At 42.3% G+C, this 20,569-nt stretch overlaps 1 protein-coding gene across 1 annotated transcript in view; it reads left to right on the plus strand.

Annotated features, from left to right (window-relative positions):
• Nucleotides 1–20,569, plus strand: part of Gnf1 (germ line transcription factor 1) — a 315,450-nt gene that overhangs the window by 261,531 nt on the left and 33,350 nt on the right. Inside the window, exon 15 of the mRNA XM_068385704.1 lies at nucleotides 15,093–15,238. Coding sequence (XP_068241805.1) covers nucleotides 15,093–15,238 — 146 coding nt within the window. The remainder of the gene's footprint in view (nucleotides 1–15,092; nucleotides 15,239–20,569) is intronic.

Raw genomic sequence — 20,569 nt, forward strand, 5'->3', positions numbered from 1 at the left:
CATCGACAAGCATCTCCTACAGAAACTTCAGGTTTGCCGTGTTGTTGCGCAGTTCGATGATGTTTGCTTAACGCATTTTAGAAAAATCTTTAAAAGCCGTACAAAGCAACTTTCACTCGATAGTTTAAAAAATCTCTACTAAAACGGTCTAGTGATCATGATGAAAAGAAAGTGAAGCAAAGAAAAGGAAGACCGAATCGAGTGAAAGTGATGAAAATTAAAAATAAGAAAAGAAAAATGTAAAAAAAAATATAAAATTATAAAAATTAAAAAAAAAAGTAAGCTAAGTTAAAGTTCACGTAGTAGTGTAAGTTAGTGTAAGTTATTGTACACGCTATCGTACAAAGTCACTGTCCCTACCTCCTCGCTGATCTTCCGTCTCCTCCTGTGTGGAAGTCCCTACACCTGCGCTGGCCTGTCGCTAAAGTAAAGTGTTACATTACAACCCGTTTTTATTTATTATTTCATTATTAATATTCTTTTTTTGGTTTGTAATATGTATTTATTATACAGGCATTGTGTTAATGTATTGTGTAATTATGTGTAGCCATTTATTAAGGATTTATTATGGGTTTTTAGGCTGAGGAACGAATTAAATCAATTACCATGTATTCTTATGGGAATATTTGCTCCAACATACGATCGTTTTAACATACGAAGTAGTTTCTGGAACGAATTAAGATCGTATGTAGAGGTATCACTGTACTTTGAATGAGTTCCTTATATGGTCTCCTAGACCTTTATATATGACATTACTGTTATTTGTCATATCCACTAAGCTTGGAACTAGCTTAGGGCTTCCTGCCCCCTTCAGGGAAAGTGACGATTTCGACTATAAGAATTCAAAGTTTTTATCTCCATAGAGACGGACGGTAAATCTTAGAGATTACCCTTTATCCCTTAGAAATCTGTACTCTGATTTCAAGTTGGGCCCTTCTAGGGTTTAATTAAAACTAGTATACTTTATTCGTCTGTAACTGAGATAGCAGCAATAAGACGCAAATACGTTTAGTATTATACTTTATAGCTAGATTATCAATTGTAGTTACAATCAGGTTTGAATCTGATCCGGCATTGAAAACACATCAGGGTCCATATTTTCTCCTGTCGGAAAAAATATGTAATTTCATCGAAATGATGCCATTCAATAGAGATGTGAAACCAAATCGGACTGATTTGTACAGATTTTGGAAATGTATGAACAACGTGACGCAACGTTCACTCGGCACTGGTGTTATTGGTCAGATATGCACCTATGTGGAACAGTGTGTTAATCATAGTTGTGATTTGTACTTGAGGGTAAATGTACCCATGCACCCGATGCACTGGAAAGTCCCAAAACAGTTCACTGTTCGTCACAGGCTTAGATGACAGGTTCTCCAATACTACCCGCCGCCACCACAACATGTCTTATCTTATGTACTTGCTTTGAATAGTGTTGAAAGAAGTTCCGTGAAGAAGCAATTTTCTTAGGATCATGAACTGCGGGTGAGCTGTCAGGATCCGCTCTGCGAATATGTAGGTGAGCATTGCTCTTAGTTATTTTAGGGATAGATTTTGATCCTGATGTTTCGCCTCGGAAGAGCTGTCCTTCCTTGAAGTCTGAAGTTCTAGGAAGATAGACCTTAAGACACCCTAATGGGCATAGGGAGACATCTTCCTTCAGTGGGCAGATTCTCCAGGGACCCCATCTCTTGGTGGGCAGCCCACTTTTAGCGAGAAAAGTAGGATCGGGGAAAGGATTCAGTTCTCCCTCTTCTGTGAACTGAATGTGGCCTACATCTCTGATAGGGCCAATATTTCATTAACTCTAGCCCCTGAGGCTATTGCGAACAGAAAATTGACTTTGTGTTAGCTCCTTTAGAGTACAATCCTCATTGTTTAGGTTCGAAGCATAGTGCAAGACTTTGACCAACGACCATGTAATGGGCTTTAGAGGGGTTGTTGGCTTGGGTCTAGTGTATGCTTTGGTACCTTAAAAAGGGTTTCGCTTATGAGGTCCGTCTCAAAGGCGTATAGAACAGGTCTAGTCAGGGCCGACTTGCACGTGGTTATCGTAGTGGAAGTCAGGCCTCGTTCAAGTAGGTAAAAGAAGAAAGAGAAACAGAAACTTGTTGAAATTTCTGTTGGTCTCCTTGTTTTCATGAGGGGTGCCCCTTTCTTTCAAGACAATTCACATTGTCTCCTGGTTGGACTTGACTTGTATTCTACAATGAAGTCGGTCACATTCTTCGAGATCCCAAACTTTTGTTTTCGCTGTTAGGGCGAAAAAATCCTGAGATACAGGTTGTTGGTTCTCAAGGATGAAATGTAACAGCCGACTTCTGCACCAGTTTTGATAAAACTGGGTACGGCAGAGGAAACAGCTACAGTTTCAATTTTAGAACTAGAGGAAGTCAATTGTTTTTGTGCCATTTGGGGACCACTACAGGAGCTGTTCCTTTGCAGGATACTATCTTGTCGAGGACTTTTAGCAGGAGATTGGCTGGTGGAAGCAGATACATTCGATTCCATCCATTCCAGTTGAAAGACATGACGTCTATTGCTTCTGCTTAAGGTTCTCGTAAGGGGCTACTAGTTTCTTGTTGTCGCTCATTGCGAAGAGGCCGATCTGCAGTTCCGGGACTTTTATCGAGAATAAAGGAGAATGAGTCTGCGTCTAGGGACCATTCTGTCTCTATCGGCTTTCGCCTGGATAGAGCATCCGCCGTCACGTCGCGGAACCGTCGAAGGTGAACTGTTTGATAAATGCCATCTATTCTTCCTTGCCAGGCGGAAGATGGCTAACATCACGTGGTTGATGTGAGGTGAACTCGAGCCTTGTCGATTAGACATATTACTATCCCCTCGTTGTTGAGAGTCAATCTGATGTTGACTGTTCTGCGAGGGGATAGTCTCCTCAATGTCAGGAGGACTGTCATAGCCTCCAAGATGTTGGTGTGAAAATGTTTTGAACAGGAATGATCAATTTCTTGCCCTTTCATTTCATACGGATGGCCTCTCCGTTCTTTCAGGGAGGCTTCTGTGTGTATCGCCACTGATGTTTGTGGTGGTTGCAAGAAAATTGTCTGTGCTAGGCTCTCATTTGTTGACCCTGGCCTCAATGGCGTGCGCAATCGGGTTGGTGTCAACCTTGTCGATCTCTTCGAGCGTTTGATGCATATCTTCTCCAGACTCCTGACTCATCCTTTGGCTGTGCTTCTTAGCACCGTGTCTGTCACTACTGCGAACCGGAGAGAGCCCAGTACTCTTTCCTGTTGGCATTTTTAAATCCTCTTGTGTTGGATTAGTCTTCTGACAGATGCCGCTATTTCTCTCCTCTTTAATAGAATGGAGAGGTGGTGTGACTGTAAGTTCCCATGGATTCTTAACCATTGAACTTGTGAGTTGGAAAAAGGCGAGGCTTCTAGCGACTGATTTTGAGGCCCAGGTGTTCCAAGAACTGGATCACCTTTCCGGCCGCTTGCAGACAAGTAGTCTTGGATGCTGCCCGCATCCGCCTATCGTCCAGGTATGCTACTACCTGTACTCCTTCGGAGCGTAGATGCCGAACGATTGTGTCCGTTAGCTTTGTGAATACCTTTGGGGCTATATTTAATCCAAAGGGCATGGCTGTGAAGACAAATTTTGTCTTTTGTAGCCAGAATCCTGGTAGGGGGAGAGGGGGCGACTGACTGGTAGGTACTAGTAAGCATCTGCCAGGTCTATTGAGACTATATACGCCCCTTTTTTGGTAAAAGGGTCCTTTTGTGTTGCACTGTAAGTATCTGGAACTTGTTGTTCTCGATGAACTTAAGTAGAGACAAGTCTAGAATGACTCTGGGTTTGTCCGAGTCTTTCTTGGGAACATAAAACAGCCATCCCTGGAATTTTGATGGACTTCACTTTCCTCATTACCTTCTTGTTCAAGAGTTCTGAGGCATATTCTTCCAATAAGGGGAGGGGAGTGTTGAAAGAATTTTGGAAAGGTGGGGTGGATTTTGTTCCATTTCCAACCAAGTCCATTCACAATTTGGCTATGAACCCAGGGATCGAAGGTCCAACGATCCCGAAAGTGAAAAGTCTGCCTCCTACCTGGAACCTCTCATCGTTTAGAGGTTCCTGAGGACATGTTTCCGTGACCGCGTCCTCCTTCACCCTTTGGGGATTTCCGGAGGATTCTCTTTTTGGGCCCTTATCTTGTAGGGCCGAAAGGTGGTCAAGTGCCATTCAAAGCCTGGATTAAACACAGGTAACTGGTTACCAGCTGATTAGAGACCATCTAGAAGGTGTTTTACGTCTGGACTACCATTCGAGGCACAGTGATCATGGTCACGGTCGGAAATTGTGCAGTTCCAAGGATGATTTCCTCTTTGAGGACATGCCCCACTTTTGGAGCAGGTTCCCATTCTCCGTGATGGCTTTGGTAATGACTTCTTGGACCACTTCCTGTGGGAAAGGGTCTATGCCCCAGATACATGATGAAATCAGTTTTCTGTGTTCGTGTTTCACCGTTGTTGTGGCGAACACATGATCTCTACCGGTCCTTTTTTTTACCTGAGAAAAGCCTACAAATCCATCACAAGGGTGGGGCATTACTAAAGTCCTGCACACATTTCATAAGCAGTTCTGATGAGACAGGAAGGCGGCAAGATTATCTTTAGTCCCCTGTTCCCTTCTCAAAGGATGGTTTGGCAACTTTGGAAGCTTCTCATTAAACTGCTGACCTGCTATCTCCGGATCCAACTTTGAGGCGGAGAAGGTTATATGTACCTCTTTCCACTTCTCCTCGCAGGTGGGCATAGCTAGAGATAAGGGTTTGCCTTTCTCTAGGATTGGGCAGGGTTTGCCCTTTTCGACTGCTCTCCTGACACAGTCTAGGGCTTTCCCCAAAAGGGGGGAAGGCTCAGGAGGAAGGAGCAATGATGTTTGGATGCTTCTTGTTCAATGCTGAGACTTTGTAGATAGTATATCTGGCCCCTTTCTGGGTCTTGGTAAGAATAGCTTGGCCCTTGTCATGTTCGAGGATAATGACTTCCTTTGGTATAGCCTCCTCGCGGGATGTAGGTTCATCTTGTAGTCTCACGAAGCAATCTGGGTACGCTGAAAGCTGGGCCATAATTGAAGCTCTTCTACGGGATTGGGCCCCAACTTCTAGGAGATATAAAGCTTCCTATTCAACTTGGGCATGTGTTCTGTCTACCCCCCCCCCCCCCCCGGGGTCGGTTCAGAGCAGTGAGGGAGGTCAGATATTTTAAGGGGGTTACTGGAGCCCCTGGAAGCGCCAGGGCATTTCCTTCCCTATACCTCTCTTTCCCTCTCTGAGATCTTGCTTATTCTCCTCTCGTTCCTTCCGGAACAGTGTCAGCATCTGCTGGATCGACTCTAGGAGCGTTTCGCTCCTGCCGAACTGTCTAGCCAGTTGGGGAGTTGGGGTTGAAGAGGTTGACGGCATAAGTTAATATGCCGGCACAGTGAGCTGAGGTACCTCAGTCATCGTCAAAACAAATCCTTCTTCCTCTGTGGGTGGTTGAACTGTGGCGGGATGTTAACAAAAACAAACCCCTACACCCTTGATCACTCCGACTTACAAATTATCCCACAACAAAAAAACTTTCCCCTTACTTTACGTCAAACTGAACCATTGCACGAAGGGAACAAAAAAACAAACCATAACCTTAAAACTATATTCACCGCAACCAAAAAAAAATCACACATCATTAAACAAACTTAACACTAAAACAGACAAAAAATAACAGACTTTTAAATTTATATAGTATAACGGTGTGTGTGGGCACAGAACTCGCCAATAATCAGAAAACTTTACAAACCCAAGACAAACAGTCCACACACAGCACCGAAAAACTCTTACTCCACACACAGTACCGAAAAATACTTAAACACTAAAACAAATCACTCAATACTTAAACACCAATCCCATTCTATAACCCAGCAAAAATAATCAAAACTTAATACTAAAACATACGAGAAACCTCTTAAATATTTAATATTCGTGTGTGGCCACCGTCGTCCACAGACTCCACACACTGGCAACAGACCTTGTAGCCAATTGCCACAACTTCCTGGCAAACAATAACATGCAGTCAATTAGACTGTCCAATCGCTTAAGCGGTGGTCATCATCATCATCATCATCATGTCATCATCATTATCATAAAGGAACAAATCTATTTTACAGCTGGGTCATTAACGCTCAAAATTCTATATATACTGTATATATATCCGCAATCCTATGTTCATAGTACAGTCCAGGTCGTCATCATCAAGCTATTCATCTATACAAGGCAGGCAGGCAAGCAACACCTTCAAGGCCTAAATTTAACTCCAAAGAGTGTAAAGGAGTCCAAAGGAGGAATTACAGCTCCAATACAAAAAAATCACTTCATAGCCTGCTGTCGATGAACAAAAACAACCGACTCCTGCTACAGTCAAATAGAAAATCCTTTCGCCCAAGACATTCATTACCGCCGTAACCTAGCTAAAAATGTAAACAAACAACCTCAATTATATCAACAGTCTTTCCCACTACAAACAATCATTACGTTAGTTACCACTTGTTCGGCAGCGCGCACCGCGGACACACACATACATACCCGCAAACCCCCCCCCCCCCCCCCTCTCTCTCTCTCTCTCTCTCTCTCTCTCCTCTCTCTCTCTCTCTCTCTCTCTCTCTCTCTCTCTCTCTCTCTCTCTCTCTCTCTCTCTCTCTCTCTCTCTCTCTCTCTCTCTCTCTCTCTCGAGATTTGGCAAACAAAAAAATAAATAAAATAAAATTGATCCTCCACAGGACCACTCCTTATTCAGGGCCTTCTTGTATTAGGTCCTGTCTGGTGTCAATGGACCTCTCTGACATCCGATCTTGGTGGATGTCCAAGCCTTGCAGTGCCTGTTGATATCCATGTCCACCGTCCGTTGGATCAAGGGAGGCTGGACCTGTGCCTGAGGCACAAACGTATTTGATGGAAAAGTAGGCACTTCAAAGATTTGTTAGGTAGGTAAGGTCCCTGAAAGTTCTTCTGGAAGCCTGATACTCACCTTTGGTGGGTTTCCTTTGCTGTATCCCTTGACTCCGTAGTGTCAGGGATATCTTTTACAAAGCCGTCGGTCAGCAAGGTCAAGCGATTGGAGTGACCTTTTGGGTCCCAGAACCGCAGGGATCCAGATACGATGCGGCAGGGGTATAAGACCTTTACATCGTATGTCCACAAAAGTTCTTACTCTTGTGGTTGCAGAACAGGACTGCACACTTCACCTTACCCTCCTCCTGTACGGAAGGAGTGAAATGAGTATGGGGTAATTTATCCTACTGATAAATATATACACATACATTAAATAGTAATCATTACTATTATAATTTTAGCTTAGGATAGTAAGCTAGAAAGGAAATAGGAAAGACACATATCTGTGTTTCCCGTCCAGGCAATTGCTGTGACCTCCCTCAATATTATTTTAAATTTACTTATTAGGGAAATATAGGGTGGAATAGCTCTAGTACTTAGAGCTGTAGTCAGTGTATACAAAGTGTTAACTCCCCCACAAGTGAAATATTTATACTGTACGTAAAAAATATGTTCCGATGATCTAGGATACATCAGAATGTTGAAGGAATGCTTCACCTCAACATTTGCTTAGCAGTCTCAACAATGGACTGAGAAAGGATACACAGAGTATGTTGGAAAATCATATTACTGTATGTTATATACTGTAGTTTTCTAACTGTTGTATTTGCTATACTGCAGGAATACTGGCTACTGTATAATCTTATACAGTAGTTCTGCCGGTATACTACTAGGCTAGGCTATTACCTGGCGGCACTAGCTGACAGAGAGAGAGAAAGAATGGAGAGAAGGACTGCCTTATTATTATAGTTTAGTACAGTAATTAGGGTTGTAGGAACTACTGTCTCTACTGCCTTCTTTCCAGAATGAGGATTCAAATGGAAGGGGAGAGAATGTAATAATTCTAGCTTCCCTCCAGCCACAATATCTGTTGCCGGCTGCACTGCCGGTTACAGGGTTTGTGGATGGCAGTCCAAGGAAGGACTGAAGAATACTCAAAGTTGTAATGGGCCTCCCACCGGCAGCCGTCCTGGCCGGCACAACCTTTCCCGGAGTCTTGCTTCTGTTAGGGGGAAGGTTGAAGCGGCAATCTAACCGCCTTTGTTGGAGCCCGGCCGGCATCGTAATCAGCCCGGCATCTGGAGTGATTGTAGAATACTGGCCACAGGGGTTGTGACGGCTAGGCCGTCACTAAAGGACAGGAGGGAGAAGGGAAAGGGTCTTATATTTTGCATAGAAAGAAGGCGGCAGGTATGCCTCCTGCTTTCGGCTGCAAATCAAGGAAACAGTTTCCTTGCCGGTGCCGTCTTGGGCGGCAGAGGAATAACGATTCCTTAGCCTAAGACATTGCCGTATATAAAACGTGTCTTCTAGTCCACAAGGGAGAAAGGTGGCAGCAATTGTACTACCACTTTCAGTTGTGGACTAGGGAAGCCAGGCTTCCTATGCCGGCAACGGTGTAACCGGCAGGGGAATGACTAATCCCCCAACGGTAGCGTTGCCGGCAACACGACTGAATACCCTGAGTTACTGTCGTATTTCAAAGCCTGGATACTCACCGGCAAAGAAGATGGACAGAAACACTATCTCAGTCAAGCCGGAGTACACTACTCTATGGCAAGACGAAAGATAGGGTTGCTGCCTGGTGGCGGCACTCAGAGGGAACGAAGGGTTTATCCTCATTTCTCTAAAAGAGGCGAGTATCGAATTATGATAGTAATTCTAGGAGATATTCTATCTCCGATTGAATTAATAAAACGATATGAGAGGATAAACGGGGATAACGTTACTAAAGTATACTAAAATGCGTTAGGCTCGCCTAACTCAAGTCAGGATCTCGGCTACGCTATATCACCGAGGCCCTAACGTATACGATCGAAACGTTTTATCAGAAGAGGATATATTACATGTGTAAATCTTATCTTCACTAGTATAATTTGCCTAAATAGCTGGAATTTCATTATAACTAAATACAGTGGTACCTCTACATACGAATTTAATCCGTTCCACAACCGACTTCGGATGTAGAAAATGTTCGGATGTAGAAACGAATTTTCCCATAAGAATACGTTGAAATAGGATTAATCCGTGGTTGAGCCCAAAAACCTATGATAACTCCTTAATAAATTACTACACATAATTACACATGACAATATGCACTCTAAATTAGATAATAGACATGTAAAAACGAATAATTATCAAGAAATAATAAATAAGAAACGGGTTTTTAGCGTCACTTTACCTTAGAAAGTCCAGCGCAGGTGTTGGTCTTGCTACGCAGAGAGGAGACGGACGGGCGGTGAGGAGATAGAGAGGTTGACTACGATAAACGTACACTACCGTAACTTATTCTAACTTACACTAAGTGAACTTTAACCTAACTTAGCTTATTTATTTTTTTTATTTTTATATTTTATATTTTTGTTAAGTTTTCTTTTTTTTCTTTTTGATGATTAATTTTAATCACTTTCACTCTACACTTAAAATTGATTGAATTTTTTCTCTTCAATCTTTGCTGTTTTCTTTGTTTCACTTTCTTTCGCTTCACTCTTGGCCGTTTTCTTTGAACCACTTCCTTCCTCTTCATCACGAGTTCGCTTTGTAGTTTTTTAAAGAAGCTAGCGATAGGAAGTTGCTTGGTACAGCTTTTCAGAATGTTTCGAAAATAAGTTAGGGAAACATCATCAAACTGCGCAGCGACACGACAAACCTGCAATTTCTTTGGATGGTATTTGTCGATGAAGTCGACCACGTCTTGATATTTTCCTAACCTCTTTTATTTGCGCCGAACGTAACACATGTTCTACCTCCTCGATCCCTTCCTTGTCATCACTCATGTGCTCACACATAGCATGGAGTTCCTTGAGCTCCTTTGTAGTAAGTTCGTCGTGATGTTCTTTTGCAAGTTCACTCACACTCAAAACGTGATTTATGTTTTTAGAGTCTCTCTCTCTCTCTCTCTCTCTCTCTCTCCTTGATGCTTAATCTCCATCAAACATTCAGTAGTAACATTCTCTTTTTCTCTCTCTCTCTCTCTCTCTCTCTCTCTCTCTCTCTCATGCTTTTCAATAATTCCTTGCTTTACTTCTAAAGAAAGCATTTCCTTATTCCTTTTCTCACCACTACCACTACCACTTGCGAAACTAAGCCTTTTAGGACCCATGATTTATGTAAAATACCGTAAAAGGATGAACGTAAAAAATCACAATTAAAACACAGTTAATAGCAGAACGCATAGGGCACAACCACACGAAGCCGACGAGAACAGAGGAATGTCCCAAGCCACGCTAATTGAGGGTCCCTCCGAGGTAGAAATGCTGCCTTCTATCGGCGGAAATAAAAAATACATCCGGCGGAGTACCATCTACGTGCACGGGTATTGTTTATTTCGGGTGTCGAAAAAAAATTCGGGTGTAGAGTAGGAACGTGTTCGAATTGTACTTCGCGTGTCGAAAAATTCGGATACAACCGGTACGACGAAAATTGCTTACTTCGTGTGTCGAAATAAAATTCCGGTGTAGAGTCGAAAAATTGCTTGAATTTTACTTCGGATGTTGGAAAATTCGAATGTAGATACGTTCGTGTGTAGAGGTTCCACTGTACCGGGAACGTCGTACTTTTAACTAAATAAAGCATTTATGGCGTACGACAGCGGTCCAAAATAGCTGCCTCCGGATCTGGCTCTGCTCCACTAAACACATCTAAATTATACTAATTTAACTGTGAGAAGGGAGCCAAAAATTATACACAGGAAAGATTAAATGCTCAACTTTCTAGAGGCTGAAGATGCTGGAGATTGCATTGTAATAATCCTTTATGAGAGTAACAACACCGAGAGCAAGTAGGAGAACGCCGTACTTAATTCGCGTGCTTAATCGGGTAGTTGAATCAGTAGAACTTCAAAAGTTCAAAGTTGGAGCAAATGTTTTTATGTTGACCAGGCTGACATGAGTCTTTTTATTATTGTTTATATATGACATATCTGTTTTTGACGTTTATAGTTTATATAGGACATATCTGTTTTGACGCTGTTACTGTTTTTAGAATGATATACAGTGAACCCTCGTTTATCGCGGTAGATAGGTTCCAGACCCGGCCGCGATAGGTGAAAATCCGCGAAGTAGTGACACCATATTTACCTATTTATTTAACATGTATATTCAGACTGTGAAAACCTTCTCTTGTATGTAGTACTGTTAACAAACTACCCTTTAATGTACAGAACACTCAATGCATGTACTAACGTACCCTAAACTAAAACAGGCACAAATATTAAAGGCAACTTTATATCATGCGTTTCCTAAACACGCCAAAAAGCACGATAAAAAATGGCAACCAATGTTTTGTTTACGTTTATCTCTGATTATAATGAAGAAACAAACGCATTTACACATCTGTGTATAGGTTAGCTTTTGCATTGATTATATTGATTATTCAGTATAGTATGTTGATTTGGTTATTACTAATGTTTTACCTTAATTTTTCTTAGGACTTCCAAATGAAATGTTTTTCTTTATGGCGCCGCCTGAAACGACGGCGTCATAAAGTACGCTCAGTAAACAAACTAAGGAATTTAACGTGCATGATGAAAGTGATAAATAATGATATTACAGTAAAAGCTTTTATAAAATATGTTATTACAAATATTATTTACCGTATCTATATAAAATCATACATACGTAGCAAAGCAGGAAAACAATCTACGAGAGAGAGAGAGAGAGAGAGAGAGAGAGAGAGAGAGAGAGAGAGAGTTGTTTTACATACGTAAATGTAAATTTTAAACAAAAAAAATAGCCCCATTTCATATAAAATAGATTACAAATATTTTACTTTATCATATTACAGTAGTCTGTATAATACTGTAAAGTTCAGTACAGTATGTTGTTGTTATAGTCGTGGCGATGAAATTCTTACGAAACAAAAACACGCCATTTGATTACAACAGCTGATTCTCTCTCTCTCTCTCTCTCTCTCTCTCTCTCTCTCTCTCTCTCTCTCTCGTGTTATACAATACTTACATTTAGATGAAGAAACTAAAATTAGTTTTCTTAGTGTCAATTAAATAGAAACGAAAAAATTAGGCCGAGTCTACATCCATTTCAATCATAGCTAAAAATATGGCATCCGATTTCATCAGCAAACCACTATTTTTTGGGAAATATCATTTTATTCTAGAAAATTGCCACTCTTCAAATAGTTAATTGCACATTAAGAAAGCGTGTACTTTTGTTTTTAAATTTCGGGTGTGTTTTAAAAATCGAGTATTGTTGACTTCTTTTTGTTTTACTTTTGGCTGTGATTAGATCAGCTGTCATCTAGCTGCCGCTCTTGAGTGTGTACGAATACACTAACAAAGTATTGTTTATACCATTTCTTAACTTATTCAAACCGTCTACAGTATACAGTTGATATTACATAAGCACCAATGTGTTATAACCTATCAAATTTTTTTGTTTATTACATTTAAACCCCCCTCCATCTCTCTCTCTCTCTCTCTCTCTCTCTCTCTCTCTCTCTCTCTCTCTCTCTCTCTCTCTACCTCTACCTCTCTCTCTCTCTGTGTGTGCTACTTTTCACTACCTCCCATTCCTTACCTCTCTCTATCTCTCTAACAAATGATATCTTTGTTGCTCCTCAAAGTTTCATTTATATTGAAAATCAGTCATGATTCAATTTTCCTTACTTTCTCCAATCTCGCACCATCGGTCACATCCCGGTATTTTCGATATTTCCGGAAAATCCGCGATATATGTATATACATGGGTTATGAAAAAAATCCGCGAAGTGGTGAATCCGCGATGGTCGAACCGCGAAGTAGCGAGGGTTCACTGTATTATTAATTTTTTCTCATCATTTATTTATTTCCTTTCCTCACCGGGCTATTTTTCCCTGTTGGATCTTGCTTTTCCAACTAGGGTTGTAGTTTGGCTAGTAATAATAATAATAATAATAATAATAATAATGATACAGAAGGAATGGTTCGCCCGGGGTGGTACCGGGAGGGGATCCACCGGGTAACCTTGATTACGGCTCCCCTTCAATTTCGCCACTCTTCCCCCTCAAAACGAAAACTCTATTTGGGATGTAGATTGCTATGTGTCGTATCAAGAAATACGTCCCCTGATATTATGCGATATCCTTAAGAGTTATATTAAGGATACTCGCGCCAGGAGTTAGAATTCTGGAGACCTGTGGTCAGTTCTCTGGGTGTATCACTGTAGCCAAATATCCCTTAGAAAGCTGCAAAAAAGGAACCTTCCATCAGGACGACATGTCCATATCACCCAAAAATAGATTTTTCGCTTTGCTTAAAATCCGTTATTTATTACCAATGTTGTTTTACTTAAATTTTCTTAGAACTTCGAAATAAATGAAATGCGGGCAATTTATCTTAATCTTTTTCCTAAATACGTCGCCTAAAATGAAAATCTTCCGTTTGTTTACTGTACGCTCTATCGATGATCATAATGAACAAGCGAACGCATCAAAACAAATGATCATTGTGATAACTAATGATAGCAAGAGATTTTAGTAAATATTATGTTATTACAAATATTTTAATTCCTACATACGTAGTAAAACAGGAAAACCATTTTGTTTGTGTTTATTCAACAATAGCAAACTGCCGCTAGAGACACTATGATAATTTACGATAATTCTAAACTGTTACGAAAGATAATTGTCCATTCCATATCCGAAATACTTTTCCTAACTTCAGTTATAAATCAACTTATACAAAAGAGAGAGCGAGCGTGAGAAGAAAGTACTATGCTGGTTTTTAAAGTCATCGACCAATTGGATTACCGCTATAACGTTCGATGTGACAGATGGTGCGGGATCGAAGAAAGTAAGGAAAATTTGAATCATGATTGATTTTTAATACAACAAACTTTGTGAAGCAATAAAGATTTCATTAGTTAGAGAGATAGAAAGGTAAGAAATGAGAGGTAGCAAAAGATAGCCTAGCGAGAGAGAGAGAGAGAGAGAGAGAGAGAGAGAGAGAGAGAGAGAGAGAGAGAGTTTAAAATGTACTAAACAAAAAAATATAGGTTATAGTCTATGCTAATGGATCTGGAACAATCGAGTGAAATACCTTTATCTTTGTTCAATGACATTGTCAACATAACTACTGTATGTTTGGCCGACCTCGCCATTTTCAAATTTTTGTACAGTAATACTGATGGATGTAGTGACCATTCGCTTAGAGGAACTTGGCTTTCTGCTTAGCCAAAAATTTTATTTACACTCAAGAAGTTTAATCTGATCACCAAACATATTTCCCAGAGAGAGAATATGAGGCTATGCACTCTTTTCAGTATTTTTAAAGTGAAAATTGTCCTGGCACAAGCTAAAGAAAATGTTGATCATAAACACCCAAAAACAATTCCTGTGCACAACAGTGCCGCCATTGTTAACTTATCTGGAGCAACTGAGCAACTACTTTATCAATTACATGTACATCTACAATAGGCCCTTAAATAGGGGAAGAAATAAAATAAAGATTATGTCTCAGAGACTGTTCCACCTTTAAGGCACATACTGGTTCTATTTTTTTTAATCATAAAACACAATAGTGGTCTTCAATAATGTCAGATAATCCAAAATTACATTATCCTCTTGAATGTTTTCAAATATCTTCCTCTTTATCCAAGTTAAGTTCATTAAGTAATAAGTAATTTCAGTTGTTTCATTGGTATTTATTGAAAATATTCAGTACAAGTAAATAAAAACAAATTTGTGCCAGATAATGTTGGTACTGTAATTATTGTTATAATTAGTGTATACTTTGTTGTATAGGATACTCTCAAGATATGAGCTATATAAGTAATTTTCTTCAATGATTTGGTAACCAAAATGGAATTCTGGGACAAAATTTATTTACAATTGTTGTTAAAGGAAGTTAATGGACAAATATTTTTGGTCAACCATTCTTCTTTAAATGATCTTTAATTTACTTTATTAAAGTAACAAAATGCTGAAAAGAATATATGGTATATATATATATAACTTATTTACCTATCCTTTTCTTTTTCAGGCAATGTACAGTAGTGTTCTTCCAGGAGAATATATGTCTGGGCATTTATCATCACAAATCGAGTTCCCTAGGTGGCTGGGAAACAATAGTCGTCGTAATAAATTTGATCGTCTCATGCAAGAGTTGCAAATGCATATGAGACTGAAGTAAGCTTTTATTGATTTATACTTATCACCTGTTGAATTATTCATTACTGTATTGCAATATGCATCTTGAAATAGATTTTGGCATAATATATATTAGAATTTACTCACAGTAAATTTTTAGTATGTTTATGCACAGGAATTGGTTTCGAGTTATTGCTGTACCATGGTCGTTGGCTTATGCATCAATACTAAGTAATATGGTCAACCTACAATCACATACAGTGCTTTATACAGTATTTTTATTACAGTAAACTATTCTACTTCTGATAAATTAAAAGCAATTTAATTTCATAACTAATTTGTATTTTGAGATAGAATATCAAAATACCTTACTATTGTATAGCACAGAATTACTGTATATTGTCTGCCTTCCAAATATGTGTATATGCAGTTGACCAATTGATACCTCTACAGGTATTCTCCCTTTAAGACCAGTTTAGGTGGTTACAACCCTATTGGTAAGCAAAATCAAAATCCTAAGACAGTACAATATATCATTTTAGATGACTTCTTGAGCTTACAATCTCTTAGTCATATAATGAATGTCAACTGAATCATTTGTAAGTTAGGAGTAAAAAAATCTTATCTGATTTGAAGCGTATCATATATGCTATTAGGTTTCCTTAAAAAAATTGGTAATTGAAAATATGAAATAGTTATTAGTATATGTGCTGCAGTGAATTAAATTTTTTGCAAGGAGACAAAGGCCTAAAAATCCTCAGGAATTTATTTTCAATCGGCTGACTGCTGGAGTTAGCATATATACACTATACAAAAACCAAAGATAAAAAGATATACGGTACAGTGCTGTACAAAGCAGTATTTGTTCCCATACTAACAAACCTTCCATTATTCATGTGGATATTCTTTAAGCGGCAGCTGGAGGTAGCCATTAAACTTGAATTGCGAGGTAGCAACGCTGCCTAAGCGCTTAGCGGGTAGACTGGGGGTGGTTGGGGGATACCCAGCCACCTCTATATATACTCTCACAGCGGTGAGAGACGTCACTTTTTCTTTTAGCTCAGTAGAGATTGAACGTGTCCGCTTTCCTCCTGACTGTCATTGGACTTTTTGATTTTTGCTTTCTCTGTACAGGTGTGTGCGTGTTGTCCTGCTATTTACTTCACCATGCAAACGTGTCCAGGGCAAGAGAGTGCCACGTGCTGGACCTTCATGTCATCGTTAAAGACCGACCCTCACTCTCTGTTTCCTTAGTGTCTTGGGCATCGTTGCAAGCAGGTTTTGCCCTGCGCAGAGTGTAGGAAGTGGTCTGCCTTCCAGTGGAAGAAGTTTGGTTGGTGTATGAAGAAGAATACTAAGCGCGATCGTTCTCCTTCAGGGGCAAGTGGTGCGCATTCTTCTTCTTGCACCCCCAAATCTCTCTCAAAAGCTCCTTGCGTGCGCTCACGAGGAACGTGCAAGTAGGAGCGCAGATCGCTTATCTCCTCTGCAACCCCAGTGTACTTGGTGGGGGGTGTTAGTTGCTTCCCCTAGAGGAGCAACTTCTCCTCCAGCCGCTGGCGAGCCTTTCTCCCTTTCAGATATGTTTCAGGTGTGGTCGTCTTTATGGATTTTGGGACCCCTCTCAAAGGAGGAGCTGCTGCGCCATCATCAGCGTGGTGCCACGAGGGATCCCTCTCCGGAGCCATCGAGATCTCACGTTCTGGAGCTGTGCGAGGTCTATCTGTCGCCTTCCCCTGGCTCTTCCACACATGGATAAGGTGATCGTTCGTGTTCTCACCAACATCCCCCTGCTGACAACAAAACCTCTCTCCATCCTGGGACCTCGTTGTCCCTTAACCCTCAACCCTCTGTTTCTTCCCACAGGAACACTCTGGTTTTAGGTGCCGATCTTCCAGGGATCAGTGCACCTTTCACCAGCAATGCTAAGGGACGAGCATCGCCATCACCTCACCCTTCTGGAACTTTTTCCCCCGATCGCCATTCGCGATGATCGGAAGATCATAATGATCGTAGGTTATCATGATCAGAGGGTTCTTCGCCTAGAAGACGTTCATGCTCACGAGACCGTAGGTCTCAATGCTCTCTTCGAAGGCATTCCTCTTCATGAGGATGAGTCTTGAGTCTCGCAATAGGGTTCTTCACGATTGCGAGCAAGGTCTAGACCTAGATCCAGACGCTCGCGTACTAGATCATCACGATCTAGATCACAAGGACGGTACTCGCCCTTGCGAGGACGACGCTCACGATTATGAGGGTGGCGTTCACGTTCGCGAGGGTATTATTAACAAGAGCTAGATGCTCGCGTTCACGAATATCACGATGATGAACCACACGTTTGCGATCAAGGTATACAGTATATGTTCCTCGTCTAAAGGTAGAGGTAGGTGTACACGCAGCCCATCATCGCGTAGCCCCTTAACCAAACCTTCCAAACGATCTTGGACCGAACCTGGTGATGAGTTTTAGCGAAGCACTTGTCTACACAACGCTTGGAGATGCGTCTTGTTGTGGCGTATTCTCCTTCTAGAGTAGTCCCTACTCAGAGGCCTCCTCTGCCGACTTCGTCGGACGTAGGTGCTCCTATGGGGCAGCAGGTAGGGGCTAGACCTTCCTCTTCCTCTTTGGCTGCTGTTGCGAGCACTTCTGCTCGCAAAACGTGTACGTTGACACGTGAAGTTTGCGATTTCATGAGCGAATCTTGCGATTTCATGAACGAATTGGCAAATTTCAAAAGCAGTTCGCAAGTAGATGTGTTGGAATCGCGAGCAAGTGAGGATCCAACACCTTCATCTCTCCCTTCTGCGTCTTCCACCTCCAGCGGAAGACCGACACCCTTCCCAGAGGGGCCAATTAGGTTCACAAATGTGCCTATTAGTCTGGACCTTCCTCCGTGTCTGAAGGAACATGTTCCTCTGCCTCAGAGGTTATCTCCTCAGTCAACTGGCAATTCTTTTGGGGTTTCACCCAAAAGACACTCCTCTAGGGACCTCCAGGGTGTACCTAGGAATTTAGAGCTTCCTCTATGGGCATCGACCTTCATGTTTAATATCCTGAAGGCTCTGAAGTTGGCACCTCCACTGCCACAACCCCCGACTATTCCAGTCAGGGCAACCCCTAGAATCCCTCTGAAACCCTCGTTGAGCTTGTTAGTTGGGAGTCAAGACCCCAGAATGAGATCGACATCAGACAAAGCTCGCAGATCACCTCCACCCTGATCGCATGCTGAAGCCGTAGCCACTTCTGACTGTTATATGGCGAACTTGCCATTCACACTAGTGAATGTAAAGGAAGTCATTACCAAGAAGCAGAAGAGACGGATGAGAGGTGTAACTCCACCTCACGTCAACATCATCCATCCTAGGATGAGTAGGGACATAGGCTCGCCCAGCGAGATTGCGATCCATCCCTTCAACCCTCAAGACATTGAGGTAGTGCCTCCGGATCAGCGTCTGGTTTCTGTTCCTCTTCCAGAGGAGGAGCCTCCAGCTCCTACTGTCAAGGCTTCGTCTAAGTCCTCGAAGACCTTGCAGGTTCACCCTCCTAAGACCGTGGAGGAACGCCCCGTGCGTAGGGAACCAAAGGACACCAAGACGAAACCGAAGAATGCCGCGGCACGGGAAGCTAGGGAGGCTGAGGCACAGACGCGGTCCCCAGTGGCGGGTCCATCCACGGTTTCAGTTGACGACCCTGACCTACCCTAGGCTCTAGACGTGAGCTTGGAGGATGACGACCCCTAAACATGGAGTATGGCAATCTTCCAAAGGCGGCCGGTCCAAAATATCATTCTGAACGGGAGAGACATGAAGTGGAACATAACTTTTGGCAGGTTCTCGCCTTTATGAGGGCCATCAACAGCCTGTCCACTCTTGGTTCCACCATCCAGGAAGGGTAGGATATGATTCTCGATGAAATATTCAGGACCCAGAAGCCTTCCAGGTCAAGTGCAGCTTTGCCCTGGTCCAAAGGTCTGACAGCTGCCAAAAGGAAAGCTATCTCTCAGATAGCTGGAACTTCTAGTTCCTTGAGGGCAGGTTCCTCCTCTTGGTCTCTTCCACTTCCTTTTGTGTTACAAAGGAAGAATTACGAGATTAAAGGGGAACCACATTCCACCATGACCCTCGACCCTTCGGTAGAGTCCCTAACAAAGGGAGTTCCCACACAAACCCTCTCCACCCTGAAGGCCTCACTATTGGCAGTTGAGCTCCTAAACATAGAGAGAGGCGCGAAGTATGCCATGCAGGCTGCTTCGTGGCTTGATCTATGGTTGGGATCCTTAGGCTTTATGGTTCGCTCCATGATCTGTCGAAGTATCGGCCAGGAAGATGGAGTCCTTCCTGTTGTCAGGTACCCGGACTCTTGAGTTTTTGTCATACCACATTGTCAAGCTGTGAGCAAACGCTATACTCAACAGAAGGGATACCGTCATAGGTCGGTTACACAAGCAGGTGCCGAAAGTAGAGGTCTTGGTTAAGGAATTCCACTCTCGAGGGTTCTTCTCTCTTCGTTCCAGAGGAGATATAGAGAGCTGCTGAGTGATGGAGGAAATCGTCCAACGATTCTCTTCTCCATAGGGCCATAAATTCTCGGTCCTATGGCAGACCTTCCCAGTCTTCTCGGCCTTAGCAAGCACCCTCCTCTGCTCACCAGTCAACTTCCAGGTCCTCGGGACCCTCCAAGGTGTCTGAGCGGCCCTTTCAGACCAAGGAAGGAAAGGGAGGTGGCCGAGTTGGTCCTACCCAGTAGGAATGGCATTCTTCATCACCTATCACCTGTGGGAGGATGCCTACAGCACTGCTGGCAGAGGTGGCAGCTTCTTTGGGCAGATCCCTGGATGGTTGATGTAATCGCCCTAGGGTATCGCGTCCCGTTCATTCAATCTCTCCCTCCTCTGACTGGGATCCAGTGCATCTAAGCTTCTATGCGAAGGGATCCGCAAAGGAGCTGGCCCTCAGGTACGAAGTCCAGACCATGCTGCAAAAGGGTGCTCTCCAAGAGGTAGTGGACAGGTCTCCAGGCTTTTACAGTCGAATTTTTTGGGTAAAAAGACGACTGGAGGCTGTAGACCAGTCATCAATCTCTCCCCTCTGAACAAGTTTGTCCGACAGACTCGGTCATGGAGACAGCAGACACGGTCATCCAAGCGGTACGTCCAAGGGACTTCATGTGCACACTGGATTTGAAGGACGCATACTTCCAGATCCCAATACATCTGTCTTCAAGAAAGTATCTAAGATTCATTCACTAGGGAAACACACACCAGTTCAAGGTTCTATGCTTCGGTCTGGCGACAGCCCCTCAGGTATTTACCAGAGTGTTCGACCTAGTGTCATCTTGGGCTCACAGGAACGGCATCCGTCTTCTCAGATA

Source organism: Palaemon carinicauda, chromosome 1 (genome assembly GCF_036898095.1).
Source record: "Palaemon carinicauda isolate YSFRI2023 chromosome 1, ASM3689809v2, whole genome shotgun sequence".
Taxonomy (NCBI): Eukaryota; Metazoa; Arthropoda; class Malacostraca; order Decapoda; family Palaemonidae; genus Palaemon; species Palaemon carinicauda.